The 15493-nt window shown below is 47.3% G+C and overlaps 2 protein-coding genes across 2 annotated transcripts in view; one reads left to right on the plus strand and one right to left on the minus strand.

Moving 5' to 3' along the window:
• The window catches only part of LOC148042286 (SLAM family member 6-like), a 979974-nt gene that overhangs the window by 574978 nt on the left and 389503 nt on the right, over window positions 1-15493 (minus strand). The gene's annotated exons all lie outside the window — the stretch shown is intronic.
• LOC106546999 (T-lymphocyte surface antigen Ly-9) lies at window positions 316-9827 on the plus strand. Its single transcript, XM_087703029.1, has 8 exons — window positions 316-355; window positions 1869-2189; window positions 2952-3215; window positions 4438-4758; window positions 6571-6891; window positions 7654-7917; window positions 8269-8385; window positions 9076-9827. Exons 1-8 carry the CDS (start codon window positions 316-318, stop codon window positions 9123-9125), a joined length of 1698 nt encoding a protein of 565 aa, XP_087559155.1. The 3' UTR covers window positions 9126-9827.

Below are 15493 nucleotides of genomic sequence, written 5' to 3' on the forward strand. Positions count from 1 at the left end.
GAATCCCCAGAGCATCCTCTGAAGGGAACAGGGGGGATTAGCTGGACCCACAAGCTCATTGGGAAAGAGTCAAGGAGTTACCTGAGGGGCTGATTCTGGAGGAATTGGTGGGAGGCAGAGGATGAGGTGGTGGGCCTCTCCCTTTACAATCAGTATCTGAGGTGATGGGGGGAGGGTTGTGGGATTCTTATTTGCAACCAAAATGGGTGGCTCTGCTGTTGCTCCTTCTCCTCCTTCTTTGCCCTTCCTGTGATTTATGTGGTCAAAAGATGATCTGAAAGTCCTTTGTACTCCTGATGGGGCTGGAAGTGGAACATGGCAGCTAAATTCCTCTACAGAGACCTGGGAAGATGGGGTGAGATTCAGCTAGATCTCAGATGTCCAGAACAAGGAACCCACACTCAGGGGTTCTGTAATCAAGGCCTTCTCCAGAGTGGTCCTTGGTGCTCCTGGAGCTTGGCTGTTTTCTTCCAGACATTTTATTATCCAACTGGTTAACGTCGTCAGTGCTAGAAAGGAGTGGGGTTTATGGTCTGTTTATATATAAGTGACTTGCCCTGTCAGTGTTGGTAGGAAAGTTCTTGATAGTTACTTGATTGGGGTCTTATTTACTCCTTCTCTGAGAGCTTGATCTCTATGTCAGCTGCAGAGCAGAAAACCTGGTTAATGAGGCATCCAGAACAGTCTCCTTAAAGCAAGTTTGTGCTGGACCAAAGATGAAGCTGACCTTGAATTTGGAGAGAAAAGATCTCCAAAAATGAACTTCCCACAGCTGTTCGTGCAGGAGAACCATAAGAGTTGGAAAGAGGTTGGGCTGCAACCAACAATCCAATGGCCATCTTGATGGTGGTTTCTATTCTTCTTGGGTTCACCTGGCCTCTTTGAGTCCTCACACTCATCCTTATGCCCAACAAGGATCTGGGTCATAAACTCTAAAAACCACTTTGGTATCTTCAAGCCAAGGTGGCGCAGTGGTTAAATGCAGCACTGCAGGCTACTGCTAGATCAGCAGGTCAGCGGTTCAAATCTCACCGGCTCAGGGTTGACTCAGCCTTCCATCCTTCCGAGGTGGGTAAAATGAGGACCCAGATTGTTGGGGGCAATATGCTGACTCTCTGTAAACCGCTTAGAGAGGCCTGAAAGGCCTATGAAGCGGTATATAAGTCTACTGCTATTGCTATTACTATCTTCGGAGTGGGAATCCAGGAACAAGAGCTGGGCTTCTGCAGATGCTGTTGGAAAGCACCGCAAGGACCTTCTAGTCTAACCCTCTGTGATACACACAAGAACCAGTTGGACTATTCTGGGCCCTCCAGCTTTCCCTGTTGACCTTGCTCTTTCCACCCTGGTTGAAGGGGAGATAATAAATTGGTGGCATCATATGGGGTCCCAGTTGGTGGCAGAGAGAGATTAAACCCAACTGGCACTTTAGTGACCCTGTCAGGTGTCCTCCTTCCTTCAGGTGGCCTGGTCAGCCTTGGTAGAGCTTTGGGTCTCTCTGCTGGGGCAGATCATCCTTTTGACCCCAAGGGAAAGACTCAGATCCTATGGATCTCTTGCTTTGAGTAGAATAGAATAGAACAGAACAGAACAGAACAATATATAGAATAAGAATGGAGTGGAAAGGAATGGAATGGAATAGAACACAATAAAACAGAATAAGGCCTTGGAGGTCTTCTAGTCCAGCCCCCTGCTCAAGAAGGAAAGCCCAAGGCCCAGAGAGGCTCCATCATGTCCGCTATGCTGGAGCCATTTTGTCCTTTCTCAGAAGAGGTTTTTCTTGAATCTAAGGCAAAGAAATGGGATGCTCGGAGGTCCCTTGTGGCCCAATCTTGAGCTCTTCTTCTCTCTTCTCTCTGACTTTGCAGGAGTTACTAAAAGAGTATCTCTGAGAGGCATTGTGGGGGAGTCTGTCACATTCCAAGTCAAGACTAATCTATCATTTGTATCAATTTCCTGGAATAAAATTGATGACTCCAAGCCTGAAATTATTTCTGTGGTGACCTTTGGGAAGCCCTGTGGCCTGCAGGTCCCCCTCCCAGCTTTGGAGACCAGAATGAAGGTCTCCAAGGACTGCAGAGCATTGCAACTCAGCCATCTAGAGCAGGATGACAGAGGCTTTTATTATGCAGAAATTGCTTTACCAACTGAAGAAGTGGAATATCAGCCCTTTGAACTGGAGGTAGAAAGTAAGTATCCCAGCCATGGTAGGAAATCCCTGGCCTCCCTCCTTTACCCAGGTGATGTGGAGAGTTGGGAGGCTTTTCTGTTTGGGGAGGGGGGCTTCAGGTGTCCAGTATCTGAGCTTGATGCTCCCTCCATTGGAACTGCTGTCCCAGCATGCTCTGTCCACCACAGTAGTTTTTGTCCATTTCAGCAATGAAAATCAGTTCAAGGTCTTCTCATCAGCCTTGCTTACATTTAGCCCCTCCCCCCCAATACCTACATTTTTCTCCCTGCTGCTCCATCTCCCATGCCTGGAGCTTTGGCACACCTGAGGACGGGCATTTCTACGATGGTTTAGACACGGAGCTCAAACTGTGTCCTGCATGCTCTTCCTCTATGGAAAGGGACCCGTGGGGACCCATCACAACCCCCTCCAGGCTCCCTTCTCCATGGGGCACAGGCTGGACTGGAGCAGGCCAAGTGGGTTCCCAGATGGGGTGGCAGGAAGAGAGGCAGGGGGGCTTTGAGGCTGGATCTCCAGAGAGGCAGTTCAGGATCCTCTTTGTGGATCTGGTGGGACTGGCTGGACCCACAAACTTTGGGGAAATGTTGAGGGGTCCTTGAGGAGGGGATCCTGGAGAGTCATCATCATGTCCTAAGTCCCTGGTTTGGTGTAAGGAGGAATTGGGGGGAGGCAAAGGATGAGGGGTGCTTTGTCTCTGCTATCTTGGTGGGCCTCCACATGCCTCACTGTGATGTGATGTTTCTCTGCATCTCCTGCTCAGGATATTTGCAGAATTCTGAGATGAGAGTGACCTGCAGTTCTGATGGGGCTGGAAATGGAACCTGGCATCTGAATTGCTCCACAGGGGACTGGAAAGACAGGGTGGAATTCAGCTGGGAATCCCCCATCTACCGGCCTTATCGTTCCCCCGATGATGCTGTGATCAAAGTCACCTCCCAGGATCTGAATGTCAGTGTCACCTGCAGGGCAGAAAATCTGATTAGCAAGGCATCCAAAACGGTCTTCCTAAAGGATGTTTGTTCTGGTAAGTTCTTCTCTCCATGAAAAAGGACCGAAGATGAAGCTGAGATTGTGTTGGGAGAGAAAAGGTAGAATATCCCACAGTTGTTTGGAGTAGGGGTGGGATTCAAGGTGCTGCTCCTCTGCCTGGGAGTGATGGGTCTTCTGGTGCAGATGGGGCAGCTCTGTCCATTCTCTGGAGGTGCTGAAAAAACTTCTAAGAGTAGGAGAGACAAGGTTTCTTCAAGTTTTGTAGAATTCCACAGGTAATCCATCCGGTCCTGGGGCCTTTCCATTATTTTGTTTTTTAAGTGCTTCTGTTAGCTCCATCATTGTTATTTTACTTTCCAACATTGTTCTAGTTTCGTCTGAATCTGGGGAAGATTAGTGTCCTGTAAATACTTTTTGACTCTTCCCTCTTCCATTTTCTCTTGTTCATACAGCTTAGCATAGTAGTCTTGTATAATTTTGTATAATTTTCTTTTTCTCAGCGTTTCCATACTGAATTTGTCCTTGCTCATCTCTTAATTGGAATATTTTCTTTGCTTCTCTCTCTTTTTTCAGTTTATAGGCCAATCATCTGCCTGGTTTATTTGCATTTCCAAAATAATTCTGTTTGGTGCCTCTAATTTTTTGTGCCAGTTCTTCCTTTTCCAGTAGATCCATTTTATGTTTAATTATATCCATTTTTATTTTAACATCTTTTTTTTTGTGGAGATCTCTGTAACTCTTTTTCAAGTATTTTGTAGTTGTTGTCTAGGGCTTTATGCGTTTGTCTTTTCTTTGAATTTCTCTTCCTTATGTAGTCTATTATCAGACCTCTAGTAATAGCCTTCGTTGTATCCCAAAGATTCTGCATTGATGTATCTTCTTTTGTATTTTCTTTAAAGAAAAAGGCCAGTTCTTTTTTCATTTTCTGTATAAAGTCTTTTTCTTTCAATATGATATTATTTAGTGTCCATCTAGATCTTGTCCTTTGGCCTTTCCATTTGATTGTAATTGGATTATGATCCGCCTTTTGAGCCCCAAGGGAAAGACTCAGTTCCCACAGAGGACATTTGTACCCCCCACTGCTTTTGTGTGAAGCAAAGGCCAGAACCCAGAGAGACCCCCACTATATCTGCTATCCTGGAGCCATGTTGTCCTTTCTCAGAAAAGGTTTTCCTGGAATTTGAGGGTCAGAAATGGGATGTTTAGAGGGTTTCTTGTGAACCAACCTTGAAGGCTTCTTCTCTTTGACCTTGCAGGAGCTTATGGAGCAGAAGAACTGTATAGATATGAGGGATCATTTGCCATATTCAAAGTGAAGACTAATCTATCATTTGATTCAATTTCCTTGAGTAAAATTGTCGGCAACAAGTCTGAAAATATTGCAGTGGTGGCTTTTAGGAAGCCCTGTGGTCTCCTGGTCCCTCTCCCAGTCTATGAAACACGAGTGACCGTATCCGAGGATTGCAGAGCATTAATTCTCCACTCACTAGAGAAAGGGGATGCTGGCAGATACACCGCAGAAACCATTTCACAAAACAAGACGGTGACGGAAGAGTCCTTTGATCTGAGGGTTTCTAGTAAGTATCCCCGTGGCCAGGGAAATGTGGGCTCCCACGTGGGGTATCAGGGAAGGTGAGGCAGTTGGGTTTTCAAGCTGGAATCCCCAGAGCATCCTCTGAAGGGAACAGGGGGGATTAGCTGGACCCACAAGCTCATTGGGGAAGAGTCAAGGAGTTACCTGAGGGGCTGATTCTGGTGAGTCATCCTCTTGGTCAATGGCTTGGCACAAAGAGGAATTGGTGGGAGGCAGAGGATGAGGTGGTGGGCCTCTCCCTTTACAATCAGTATCTGAGGTGATGGGGGGAGGGTTGTGGGATTCTTATTTGCAACCGAAATGGGTGGCTCTGCTGTTGCTCCTTCTCCTCCTTCTTTGCCCTTCCTGTGATTTCTGTGGTCAAAAGATGATCTGAGAGTCCTTTGTACTCCTGATGGGGCTGGAAGTGAAACATGGCAGCTAAATTCCTCTACAGAGACCTGGGAAGATGGGGTGAGATTCAGCTAGATCTCAGATGTCCAGAACAAGGAACCCACACTCAGGGGTTCTTTAATCAAGGCCTTCTCCAGAGTGGTCCTTGGTGCTCCTGCAGCTTGGCTGTTTTCTTCCAGACATTTTATTATCCAACTGGTTAACGTCGTCAGTGCTAGAAAGGAGTGGGGTTTATGGTCTGTTTATATATAAGTGACTTGCCCTGTCAGTGTTGGTAGGAAAGTTCTTGATAGTTACTTGATTGGGGTCTTATTTACTCCTTCTCTGAGAGCTTGATCTCTATGTCAGCTGCAGAGCAGAAAACCTGGTTAATGAGGCATCCAGAACAGTCTCCTTAAAGCAAGTTTGTGCTGGACCAAAGATGAAGCTGACCTTGAATTTGGAGAGAAAAGATCTCCAAAAATGAACTTCCCACAGCTGTTCGTGCAGGAGAACCATAAGAGTTGGAAAGAGGTTGGGCTGCAACCAACAATCCAATGGCCATCTTGATGGTGGTTTCTATTCTTCTTGGGTTCACCTGGCCTCTTTGAGTCCTCACACTCATCCTTATGCCCAACAAGGATCTGGGTCATAAACTCTAAAAACCACTTTGGTATCTTCGGAGTGGGAATCCAGGAACAAGAGCTGGGCTTCTGCAGATGCTGTTGGAAAGCACCGCAAGGACCTTCTAGTCTAACCCTCTGTGATACACACAAGAACCAGTTGGACTATTCTGGGCCCTCCAGCTTTCCCTGTTGACCTTGTTCTTTCCACCCTGGTTGAAGGGGAGATAATAAATTGGTGGCATCATATGGGGTCCCAGTTGGTGGCAGAGAGAGATTAAACCCAACTGGCACTTTAGTGACCCTGTCAGGTGTCCACCTTCCTTCAGGTGGCCTGGTCAGCCTTGGTAGAGCTTTGAGTCTCTCTGCTGGGGCAGATCATCCTTTTGACCCCAAGGGAAAGACTCAGATCCTATGGATCTCTTGCTTTGAGTAGAATAGAATAGAATAGAATAGAATAGAATAGAATAGAATAGAATAGAATAGAACAGAACAGAACAGAACAGAACAGAACAGAACAGAACAGAACAATATATAGAATAAGAATGGAGTGGAAAGGAATGGAATGGAATAGAACAGAATAAAACAGAATAAGGCCTTGGAGGTCTTCTAGTCCAGCCCCCTGCTCAAGAAGGAAAGCCCAAGGCCCAGAGAGGCTCCATCATGTCCGCTATGCTGGAGCCATTTTGTCCTTTCTCAGAAGAGGTTTTTCTTGAATCTAAGGCAAAGAAATGGGATGCTCGGAGGTCCCTTGTGGCCCAATCTTGAGCTCTTCTTCTCTCTTCTCTCTGACTTTGCAGGAGTTACTAAAAGAGTATCTCTGAGAGGCATTGTGGGGGAGTCTGTCACATTCCAAGTCAAGACTAATCTATCATTTGTATCAATTTCCTGGAATAAAATTGATGACTCCAAGCCTGAAATTATTTCTGTGGTGACCTTTGGGAAGCCCTGTGGCCTGCAGGTCCCCCTCCCAGCTTTGGAGACCAGAATGAAGGTCTCCAAGGACTGCAGAGCATTGCAACTCAGCCATCTAGAGCAGGATGACAGAGGCTTTTATTATGCAGAAATTGCTTTACCAACTGAAGAAGTGGAATATCAGCCCTTTGAACTGGAGGTAGAAAGTAAGTATCCCAGCCATGGTAGGAAATCCCTGGCCTCCCTCCTTTACCCAGGTGATGTGGAGAGTTGGGAGGATTTTCTGTTTGGGGAGGGGGGCTTCAGGTGTCCAGTATCTGAGCTTGATGCTCCCTCCATTGGAACTGCTGTCCCAGCATGCTCTGTCCACCACAGTAGTTTTTGTCCATTTCAGCAATGAAAATCAGTTCAAGGTCTTCTCATCAGCCTTGCTTACATTTAGCCCCTCCCCCCCAATACCTACATTTTTCTCCCTGCTGCTCCATCTCCCATGCCTGGAGCTTTGGCACACCTGAGGACGGGCATTTCTACGATGGTTTAGACACGGAGCTCAAACTGTGTCCTGCATGCTCTTCCTCTATGGAAAGGGACCCGTGGGGACCCATCACAACCCCCTCCAGGCTCCCTTCTCCATGGGGCACAGGCTGGACTGGAGCAGGCCAAGTGGGTTCCCAGATGGGGTGGCAGGAAGAGAGGCAGGGGGGCTTTGAGGCTGGATCTCCAGAGAGGCAGTTCAGGATCCTCTTTGTGGATCTGGTGGGACTGGCTGGACCCACAAACTTTGGGGAAATGTTGAGGGGTCCTTGAGGAGGGGATCCTGGAGAGTCATCATCATGTCCTAAGTCCCTGGTTTGGTGTAAGGAGGAATTGGGGAGAGGCAAAGGATGAGGGGTGCTTTGTCTCTGCTATCTTGGTGGGCCTCCACATGCCTCACTGTGATGTGATGTTTCTCTGCATCTCCTGCTCAGGATATTTGCAGAATTCTGAGATGAGAGTGACCTGCAGTTCTGACGGGGCTGGAAATGGAACCTGGCAGCTGAATTGCTCCACAGGGGACTGGAAAGACAGGGTGGAATTCAGCTGGGAATCCCCCATCTACCGGCCTTATCGTTCCCCCGATGATGCTGTGATCAAAGTCACCTCCCAGGATCTGAATGTCAGTGTCACCTGCAGGGCAGAAAATCTGATTAGCAAGGCATCCAAGATGGTCTTCCTAAAGGATGTTTGTTCTGGTAAGTTCTTCTCTCCATGAAAAAGGACCGAAGATGAAGCTGAGGTTGAGTTGGGAGAGAAAAGGTAGAATATCCCACGGTTGTTTGTGCAGGAGAGCCATGGGAGGTGGGAGTGGAGGCTCCTGATGGTGCAATCCCTCCTGGTCCCATCAGATCACTCACCCAATTCAACAGGGCTCCAAGCAGGTTGATTCTGCCGGATCTGAGGGGGGGGGATACAGTCAGGGAGAAGCATACAAAAACATGAAGTCAGCTCATCATTCAGCATTTGATGGGTTCTTAGTCTAACTAGCAAACAAAGACTCTTGCTTCATCCCCCCCCCCCAATACTTTTCTGTTGCTCTTTTTCAGGACAGACCAAGAACCTCTCAGGGCTGCCTCTCTGGGCCCTGCTGTGCCTTAGTCTAGGGGGAAGTCTCCTTCTTTCTGGCTGCATGGAACTCATTCCCATGGAGAAATCCAGAAAAGGTACCATCCTAAGGAAGCCCTCTGAGAAACCCCACACTTCTCTTCTTCTTTCCTTCTCCTTCTGCCCCAGGGGAGATCATGGATGATCCAGAGGAACACTGTTAATTTGCTATTAGAATAAAAACAACTGAGAATATTCAAACTGGAGCAGATGAATTTGCCCTTTCCTACCCACAAAGAGTCTGCTTCGTCTGGGGCTCTTTCATTACCTCAGCATCCCCAAAGGCAAAGGTTGAAGAATATCTCTTCAGCAAAGACACATTTACCACCACCTCCATCTATCCCCCTAGCACCTCACTCTGACCAACCAGTAGGAAAGGGATCTAATCACCCCCAGAGGATCCTCTTTATTTCTCAAGATCTACATGTTGAGATTGATCCCAAGTGCTTCCACAATACAAAGCCTCTTTCATCTCAATCAGTCAGATTTGCCCACCCCAAGAGAGAATGTCAGGCAAGCTGTGAAAAACGGTTGCACAAAGTCACTCCATAGGATCAACATCCACTTTCAGTCCCCCTCCTTCATGGTAGCAGGAAGAACATGAATGAATGGATGAATGGACATAAATACTGCAGCCAAGTTTCCCCTTCTTCTCCTTTTGCACCTTCTGATCTGCTCTAGCTGGTTGTCCCTTGGACCTCTGCCTTGTTTCTCCTGAAGCTCACCTGTGGCCTTGGTTTTCTTCCCAGCAGATGGAGGAGGAGGAAGGCGGGCCCAGCCACACCCTGGAGATGATTGACAGATGACTGAGATGAGCCTCCCTCCTGCCGCTTCACTTCATCGTCTTCCTTGGCAGCTTTTAAGAGGAGCCTTTGGGACAAGGGTGCTTCTATGGACCAGCCAATCAGATCTTTTACTAGTGTGGCTAGTGGGAGGGGCCGGAGGGGTGCTCCACCTTGCTTCTCTGCATCTGCTTTCATTAGTGCCTTGTCTCCCCCCCCAAAGAACACCCCCCTTCAGATTTGCTTCATTATTTAATATATTTGGGAGTTGAAGGGTGAGACTGGGAAGACAGCCATGAAATGAGGGAAAGTTGTTTGAAAGCTTCCCAGAAATCTGTAAACTTTTCAAGTCTGGATAACTCTTTTTGATAGAGGTATTACCCTGTTTCTAATGGAATGGAGAAACTTGCCAGTGATGTGTCCTTCCCTCACCCCTCCTGTTTCATGTTGAGGTCACCCTCTGGCCAGAGGCCACTCACACCACCCCACAAGGGCAAAGGGAGAGGAACACTTCCCCACTTCTACCTGCCTAATGCAGAAGATACAAATCCAACAATAGAAAACCATACAACCCACAGCAGAATGGAAAATACCAACCTCATACCAAGGAGTAGATGGAACTTGGGGATGCTCCCACTGCAACCCTTCCCCATCCCAAATTCTGTCTGGGCCATCCTCCCATCCCGGTTGCTTATGCAGCACAAAGCAAGTCCCTACCTATTTATCTATTTGTATTTGCATGCTTTCAAACTTCTAGGTGAGCAGGATATCAATATGCTTTATCATAACTGTTTAACTGTTTATTAAATTTATAGGCCGCCCAATCCCGGAGGACTCCGGGCGGCTTACAGAAACAGAGATTAACTTCTGTGGCAATGCAACTGATATGTTTTTTTTTATTAAGACAATAATTTTCTCATGAAGACAGTAACAGTAGAAGGACAGGGGAGTAACTTGGGATGCAGCCTGATTAAATAAATGCATAAATATTGCAATGAGCCTTGATTATTGGATTTGGAGACCAGTATTTGATTCCACAGAGACTGGTTTCAGAAGAGGGGTTCACAATTTTCTAGCTGCAATTGGGGATGACAGCGTCAATTGTCTAACAGGTGAACCCAAATCAATAAAAAACTCGTGGGAGCTTTGAATTCCCAAAAGTAAAACTTTATTGGACACACGATATTACTACTGAAGATACAAAACCAGCTCTGGTTTCTCCATTGCTTGCCTAGCAAAAAAAAAAAAAAAAAAAAAAGCTTCCCTTTCTCCGCATCCCTGGGTGAACAGATTATCCAATAACGAAGTGTCCATTTGTTAAGGGAACAATCCACCTCTTTCTCCAGCACTTGCAGTGGTTACCTTGATGGTTTCCATGATCTCCGCATACATTCTCGGCATTCCATTTCCCCCTTCCCTCCCCCCAGTTCTTTGGCAAGTTGAGACACATTACATTTTGTATAAAGCAAAGTGGTTCAATCCTGACATGTTGACACCCCCACCCTCAAAAGAAAAGGGCACCTGGAAAACATTAAACACAGATTAGTATTATTTCAGTGGTCTCAGCCTTCACTAACCCCTTCAGTCACTGCGGGTATTTTGCATGGAACCTTCTTACCAACTTATCTGTGCTAACTTTGTGGGCACTTATCCATTCGGCATCAGCTGAAGGATAACCTTTCCACTGCCCTGTGGGTTCCACCACAAAAGCGCGTAGGACAAAATCGCGCTCGACAAAAGCGCGCTGTGACATCATCACAGCGCGACGAAAAAGATCGAAAAAATGTAAAAATAAAGCTAAAACCTTCCCCTAACCCCCCCAAACCTAACCCTAAACCTAACCCTAAACCTAACTCTTAACCTAACCCTAAACCTAACCCTAAACCTAACCGTTAAAGTAACGAAAAACGTAACGCTAACCCTTATCCTAACCCTAACGCTAACGCTAACGCTCTAAAGCTAACCCTAACCCTTAACCTAACCCTAACCCTAACCCTAACCCTAACCCTTACCTTTATGTGAATCGACTTGCTTTAATTTAATTTTTATTAATTTTTATTTGAATTTTTCGATCTTTTTCGTCGCGCTGTGATGACGTCAAAGGCGCGATTTTGTCGATCGCGCTTTTGCCGTCCGCGCTTTTGACGGGTCACGGCCCTGTGCTCTATAATTTCTCCTTAAAGTACCTTGAATCCAGTATCTTCTCTATCTCATACTTTTCCCACCACCACCATGGAAGGTGGGGGCTTCCCTTCAGCTGGTCTTAACTTAGAACTTCAGAAGGGTTTCAATAAGCTTCAGTGGAATCCTGGGTGGATTCGTCTGAGTACCTTAGTAAGTGTAATTGCAGTGTAACAGGATTTATAATTCTAACGATTGGGAATGGGCCTTTGTACTTGGGAGACAGTATCTTGCTTTATTCAGGGATTTCTGCACTTTTACCCAAGTTACTGAGGGATGGGGTTCCCTCAGAAATTCAGGCATTGGTACAAACTCAAATCCATGCCCACCTTAAAGGGGGTGAACCCAGTGCTACTATGCAACAAGTTATTATAAACCACTTCTGTGAAAGGTAGGAACTCCACCGAGTTGGTTTGCTAATAGTTTACATAGCACCATAGGTATTGCTCCACTTTTGCATTAGTGCATTCCACTAGCACATTGGTGCTCGGATGGTGTGTAGAACTAAGTCCCTGGACTGACCCTATTTGCTTGATGAACTCCTGCCAGAACCTTGCTGTAAACTGCACCCCCTGCTCTGAGATGATGCATCTTGGGACTCCATACAGTTGGTAACTGTGCTGCACAAACATCTTGGCCAGACTCAACAATCTCTTCCCTTTCAGTGCTGTTTTGCAGTGCTTTGCCGGCTGCTTAACAGACCTCCTGCACCCGGCAGTTGCCAACTTGGAGCTTGGCTTGGTGAGGAATCAACTGCTTGGTGCCCCTCCTTCCCACACTTGAAGCATGCTGTGGACCTCAGTTTGATTGCTGGCCTGCCCTTGGCAGTTCTCAGGGCTTCTTTAGGAGCAGAGAGGGAAGGCTTTCTCCAACTGTGGTTTCCTTGGTGCTGGTCTCTAGCCAGATTGATTTCCACCTCAGCTGTCAACTCATTCCATTGCTGGAGGTCTCAAGGGGCCCCTTGGGAGATGCAGCCTTGATAGATTTCTTTGTTAAAACCATGCCTGTAGCATTCCATCAGGACTTCCAGGGCTAGCCAGTCATGTGGCAGCCCAGCTCACAGAACTCCTTGGTGTATCCTGCCACTGACATCCACCCCTGGATGATGCTCTTCAACCTGGTCCTAGCCTTGCATTCAGCTATGGAGTCCTCGAATTGCCTGTGGAGTGCCATCATAAACTGGCCATAATCCCTTACCTGGGGAGTGGGCATCATTGTTGTGAAGAATGACCATCTAGTCCGCAGAAGCCCCTTCCAGGACTGTGGTGACACATCTCACTTTGGCTGCCTCTGAAGCAAAGTCTTCTCCAGACTTGAGCTAGGAAGAATCCCAGGGCTTTGGGATCCCCTTCATATTTTACTCTCAGTGGAGGAAACTTAGGAATTCCGTGCTTCTGGGGGATGACCCATCCATGGGGGGGGGGGGCTTCAGGGATTCCTGCAGCTGTAGCTGGCCCCTGCTGAGTTACAGGGATCACAGCTGAGGTTGCAGAGAGGGTGGCTCCCCCTGTTGCCTCTCCAGCTTCTCCGTGCACTGGCAGGGTGTGCTTCTGTGTGAGGGACCCCCCCCCTGCGATCTCTGACTCAAATACTTCCTGCAGAAGTTGCAAGGCATGGGTCAGAGGAGGTCTCCTTGTAAGGTGTAATCTCCATGCCATCCTCTGGTGAGAGTTACCCCTGGAAGGTGCTCCTCAGGATCTTCCATGCATCCTATGCCCACAACCATCTGGCTCAGACTGGGTTCTCCTTGAACTGTAGCTCTTCCAGCCATTCTGTCTCCTCTGGGAGTGGTGTGGCTGGGGGGAGGTCAACCCCAGTCTTCCTGGTTGCTCCCATGGGTTAACATTGTGTGCTCAGTCCCCTTGGTAAACTGGGGTCTCTGAGTTGGCTGATAAAGCAGATCCTAGTAATGTCAGGCCTCCCTCTGTTCAAAACCCAAGAAAGAAAACCCCCAACTCCACTGAAGTAGAGAAGAGGAACTTTTGCTGAGTTTGAAATGATAGCAGCGAAAGCAAGGCAAGATCTGAATCCAAAGGCATGAAAGTGACAGATCGAACGTTTCCCCCAATCCTTCCCCCCACAGGGTCCAGTGCTGAGGGTTCAATCAACATCCATTCTGTGAGGCTCATCTTCAGGTATTTCATCCATCTGGAGTTCTAGGACAGTTGGCTTGACAGGTTGTAAACAACTCCACTCAGCAGCACAGTAATTCTTGAGAGCATACCTCCCTTTTAGTTTTCATTTAGAACAGTGTTTCTCAACCTTGTCAACTTGAAGATGTCTGGACTTCAACTCCCAGAATTCCCCAGCCAGCGAATGCTGGCTGGGGAATTCTGGGAGTTGAAGTCCAGACATCTTCAAGTTGACAAGGTTGAGAAACACTGATTTAGGCTCTCTAGAACTCCACATCAATCATAAATCACAAGAAAACAAATCAAACAATGAGGTAGGGAGTGATGAGAAAAAAGAAAAACTCAAACAACAACTAGGAGAAACACACCCATGGATGGGCATTAAAGTCTTAAAATCTTAAATACAAATACAAGATCCCCGGACTTGCCTAAGATGCCTGGGCGGCAGAAAGAACGGGCACGGGGGTGGGGACGGTGGCGAGAACTTACGCGGCGCGACCGGTTTCCTAACACCTTCTTAGGCGCCTGCTGCACCACGCAAACTTCCATCCGTCTCCCTGTGCTCAAAAAAGCAACTCCAGGAAGGTCCTTTGGTGGCGGCAGGTGTCCTAGAAACTGCCTGCTAGCAAAGACTTGCACAGGCTTCCTTTTCTAAGTACAGGGAGACGGACGGTAGTTTGTAATGAGGTTGTAATGAAGGGTGCTCTCTGAGCTTGGTGGTTTTCTTGCAGACATTTGATTACCAAAGTAGGTGACATCATCAGTGCTAGAAGGGAGTGGGGTTGGGGGGGGGGGGAGAAAGGACAAAAAGGAGAAAGAGTGGGAGAAAGAGGAGGTGGAGGATAGTGGGATCCTTGCTGCTTTCTGAGCTTGGTGGTTTTCTTACAGACATTTCATTACCAAACTAGGCAACATCATCAGTGGGGTTGTGGGGGAAGGAGGAAGAGGAGAAGTAGAAGGACAAAAAGGAAAAAGATAAGGAGGGAGAGGACTGTGGGGTCCTTTGGTGTTCTCTGAACTTGGTGGTTTTTTTTGCAGGCATCTCATTACCCAACCAGGTGTCATCATCAATGCTAGAAAATATGGGGTATACAGAGAGGAGGAGGAGGAGGAGGAGGAGGAGGAGGAGGAGGAGGAGGAGGAGGAGGAGGAGGAGGGTGGCGATGACTGTGTGGTCCTTGATGCTCTCTGAGCTTGCTTGTTTTCTTGCAGATGTTTCATTACCCAAACCAAGAATTATCATCATCATCAGTGCTAGAAAGAGTGGGATATATTGAGAGGAGGAAGAAGAGGGGGGGGAGATGACAGTGGGGTTCTTGGTATTCCCTGAGCTTGGTGGTTTTCTTGCAGACATTTCATGACCCAGATGTCAGCTTCTGCTTTGCTGTCGCTTCAGCTGCCATGAAACGGGGAGGGAGGGCATGGTATTTGGGAGGGGTTACTCATTGTGCTGGTGGAAGGTTCTGGAGTTCACCGATTGATCGGACTGCGCATGCGTGGGTGTTTCCCGCCAGGTCTAACGGCACTGACATTCCATCTTCATGATGCCTTTTGAAGTTATCTTGCACCTGACATTTGGAAGACTTATGATTGGGCTGGGACTGTGATGCCAAGGGGTGGGGAATGGGCTATTCTATATATCAACTGCTTTCGCGCCTAATTAATCAGACTTTGCTATGCATTGCCTTTAACCATTATTAATTAGTAAAAGTACATTTGATTTCTACACATGGAGTCTCATGGTCTTTCTTTCCTAATTAACTAATGGAGAGGAGCTGACACCAGCTATGTATCTCACACCTATGACAATAGAACATCTGCAAGCAAAAACCATCGAGACCACAGGACATTTATTTCTTCATTTATTAAATGTATATGCTTCCTGCCTCGTGGTCATCACAAACTCATCAGGACCTTCCACAATGACCGGCCTCAGAATTACATCTCCACAATTTCTCCCCCCCCCCTCAAAGAGAGTGAAAATTTGGGTGTGTCTTATACACCAAATGTAGCCCCGCCCACCCACTGTCCCCCACCGTTTTGCCTCTGTCTCCCAGCAATTTACCTCCTTG

Source organism: Thamnophis sirtalis, unplaced genomic scaffold (assembly GCF_051295495.1).
Source record: "Thamnophis sirtalis isolate CommonGarterSnake01/CBP01778 unplaced genomic scaffold, rThaSir2_p1.2 scaffold_18, whole genome shotgun sequence".
Classification (NCBI taxonomy): Eukaryota; Metazoa; Chordata; class Lepidosauria; order Squamata; family Natricidae; genus Thamnophis; species Thamnophis sirtalis.

Bases quoted from the DNA above. Each gene is read 5' to 3' on its own strand.
- LOC106546999 (XM_087703029.1), top strand. From the start codon at position 316: ATGGCAGCTAAATTCCTCTACAGAGACCTGGGAAGATGGG. The intron at 3,216-4,437 runs GTAAGTTCTTCT...TTGACCTTGCAG, and splicing joins CCTAAAGGATGTTTGTTCTG to GAGCTTATGGAGCAGAAGAA. The intron at 4,759-6,570 runs GTAAGTATCCCC...CTGACTTTGCAG, and splicing joins CTTTGATCTGAGGGTTTCTA to GAGTTACTAAAAGAGTATCT.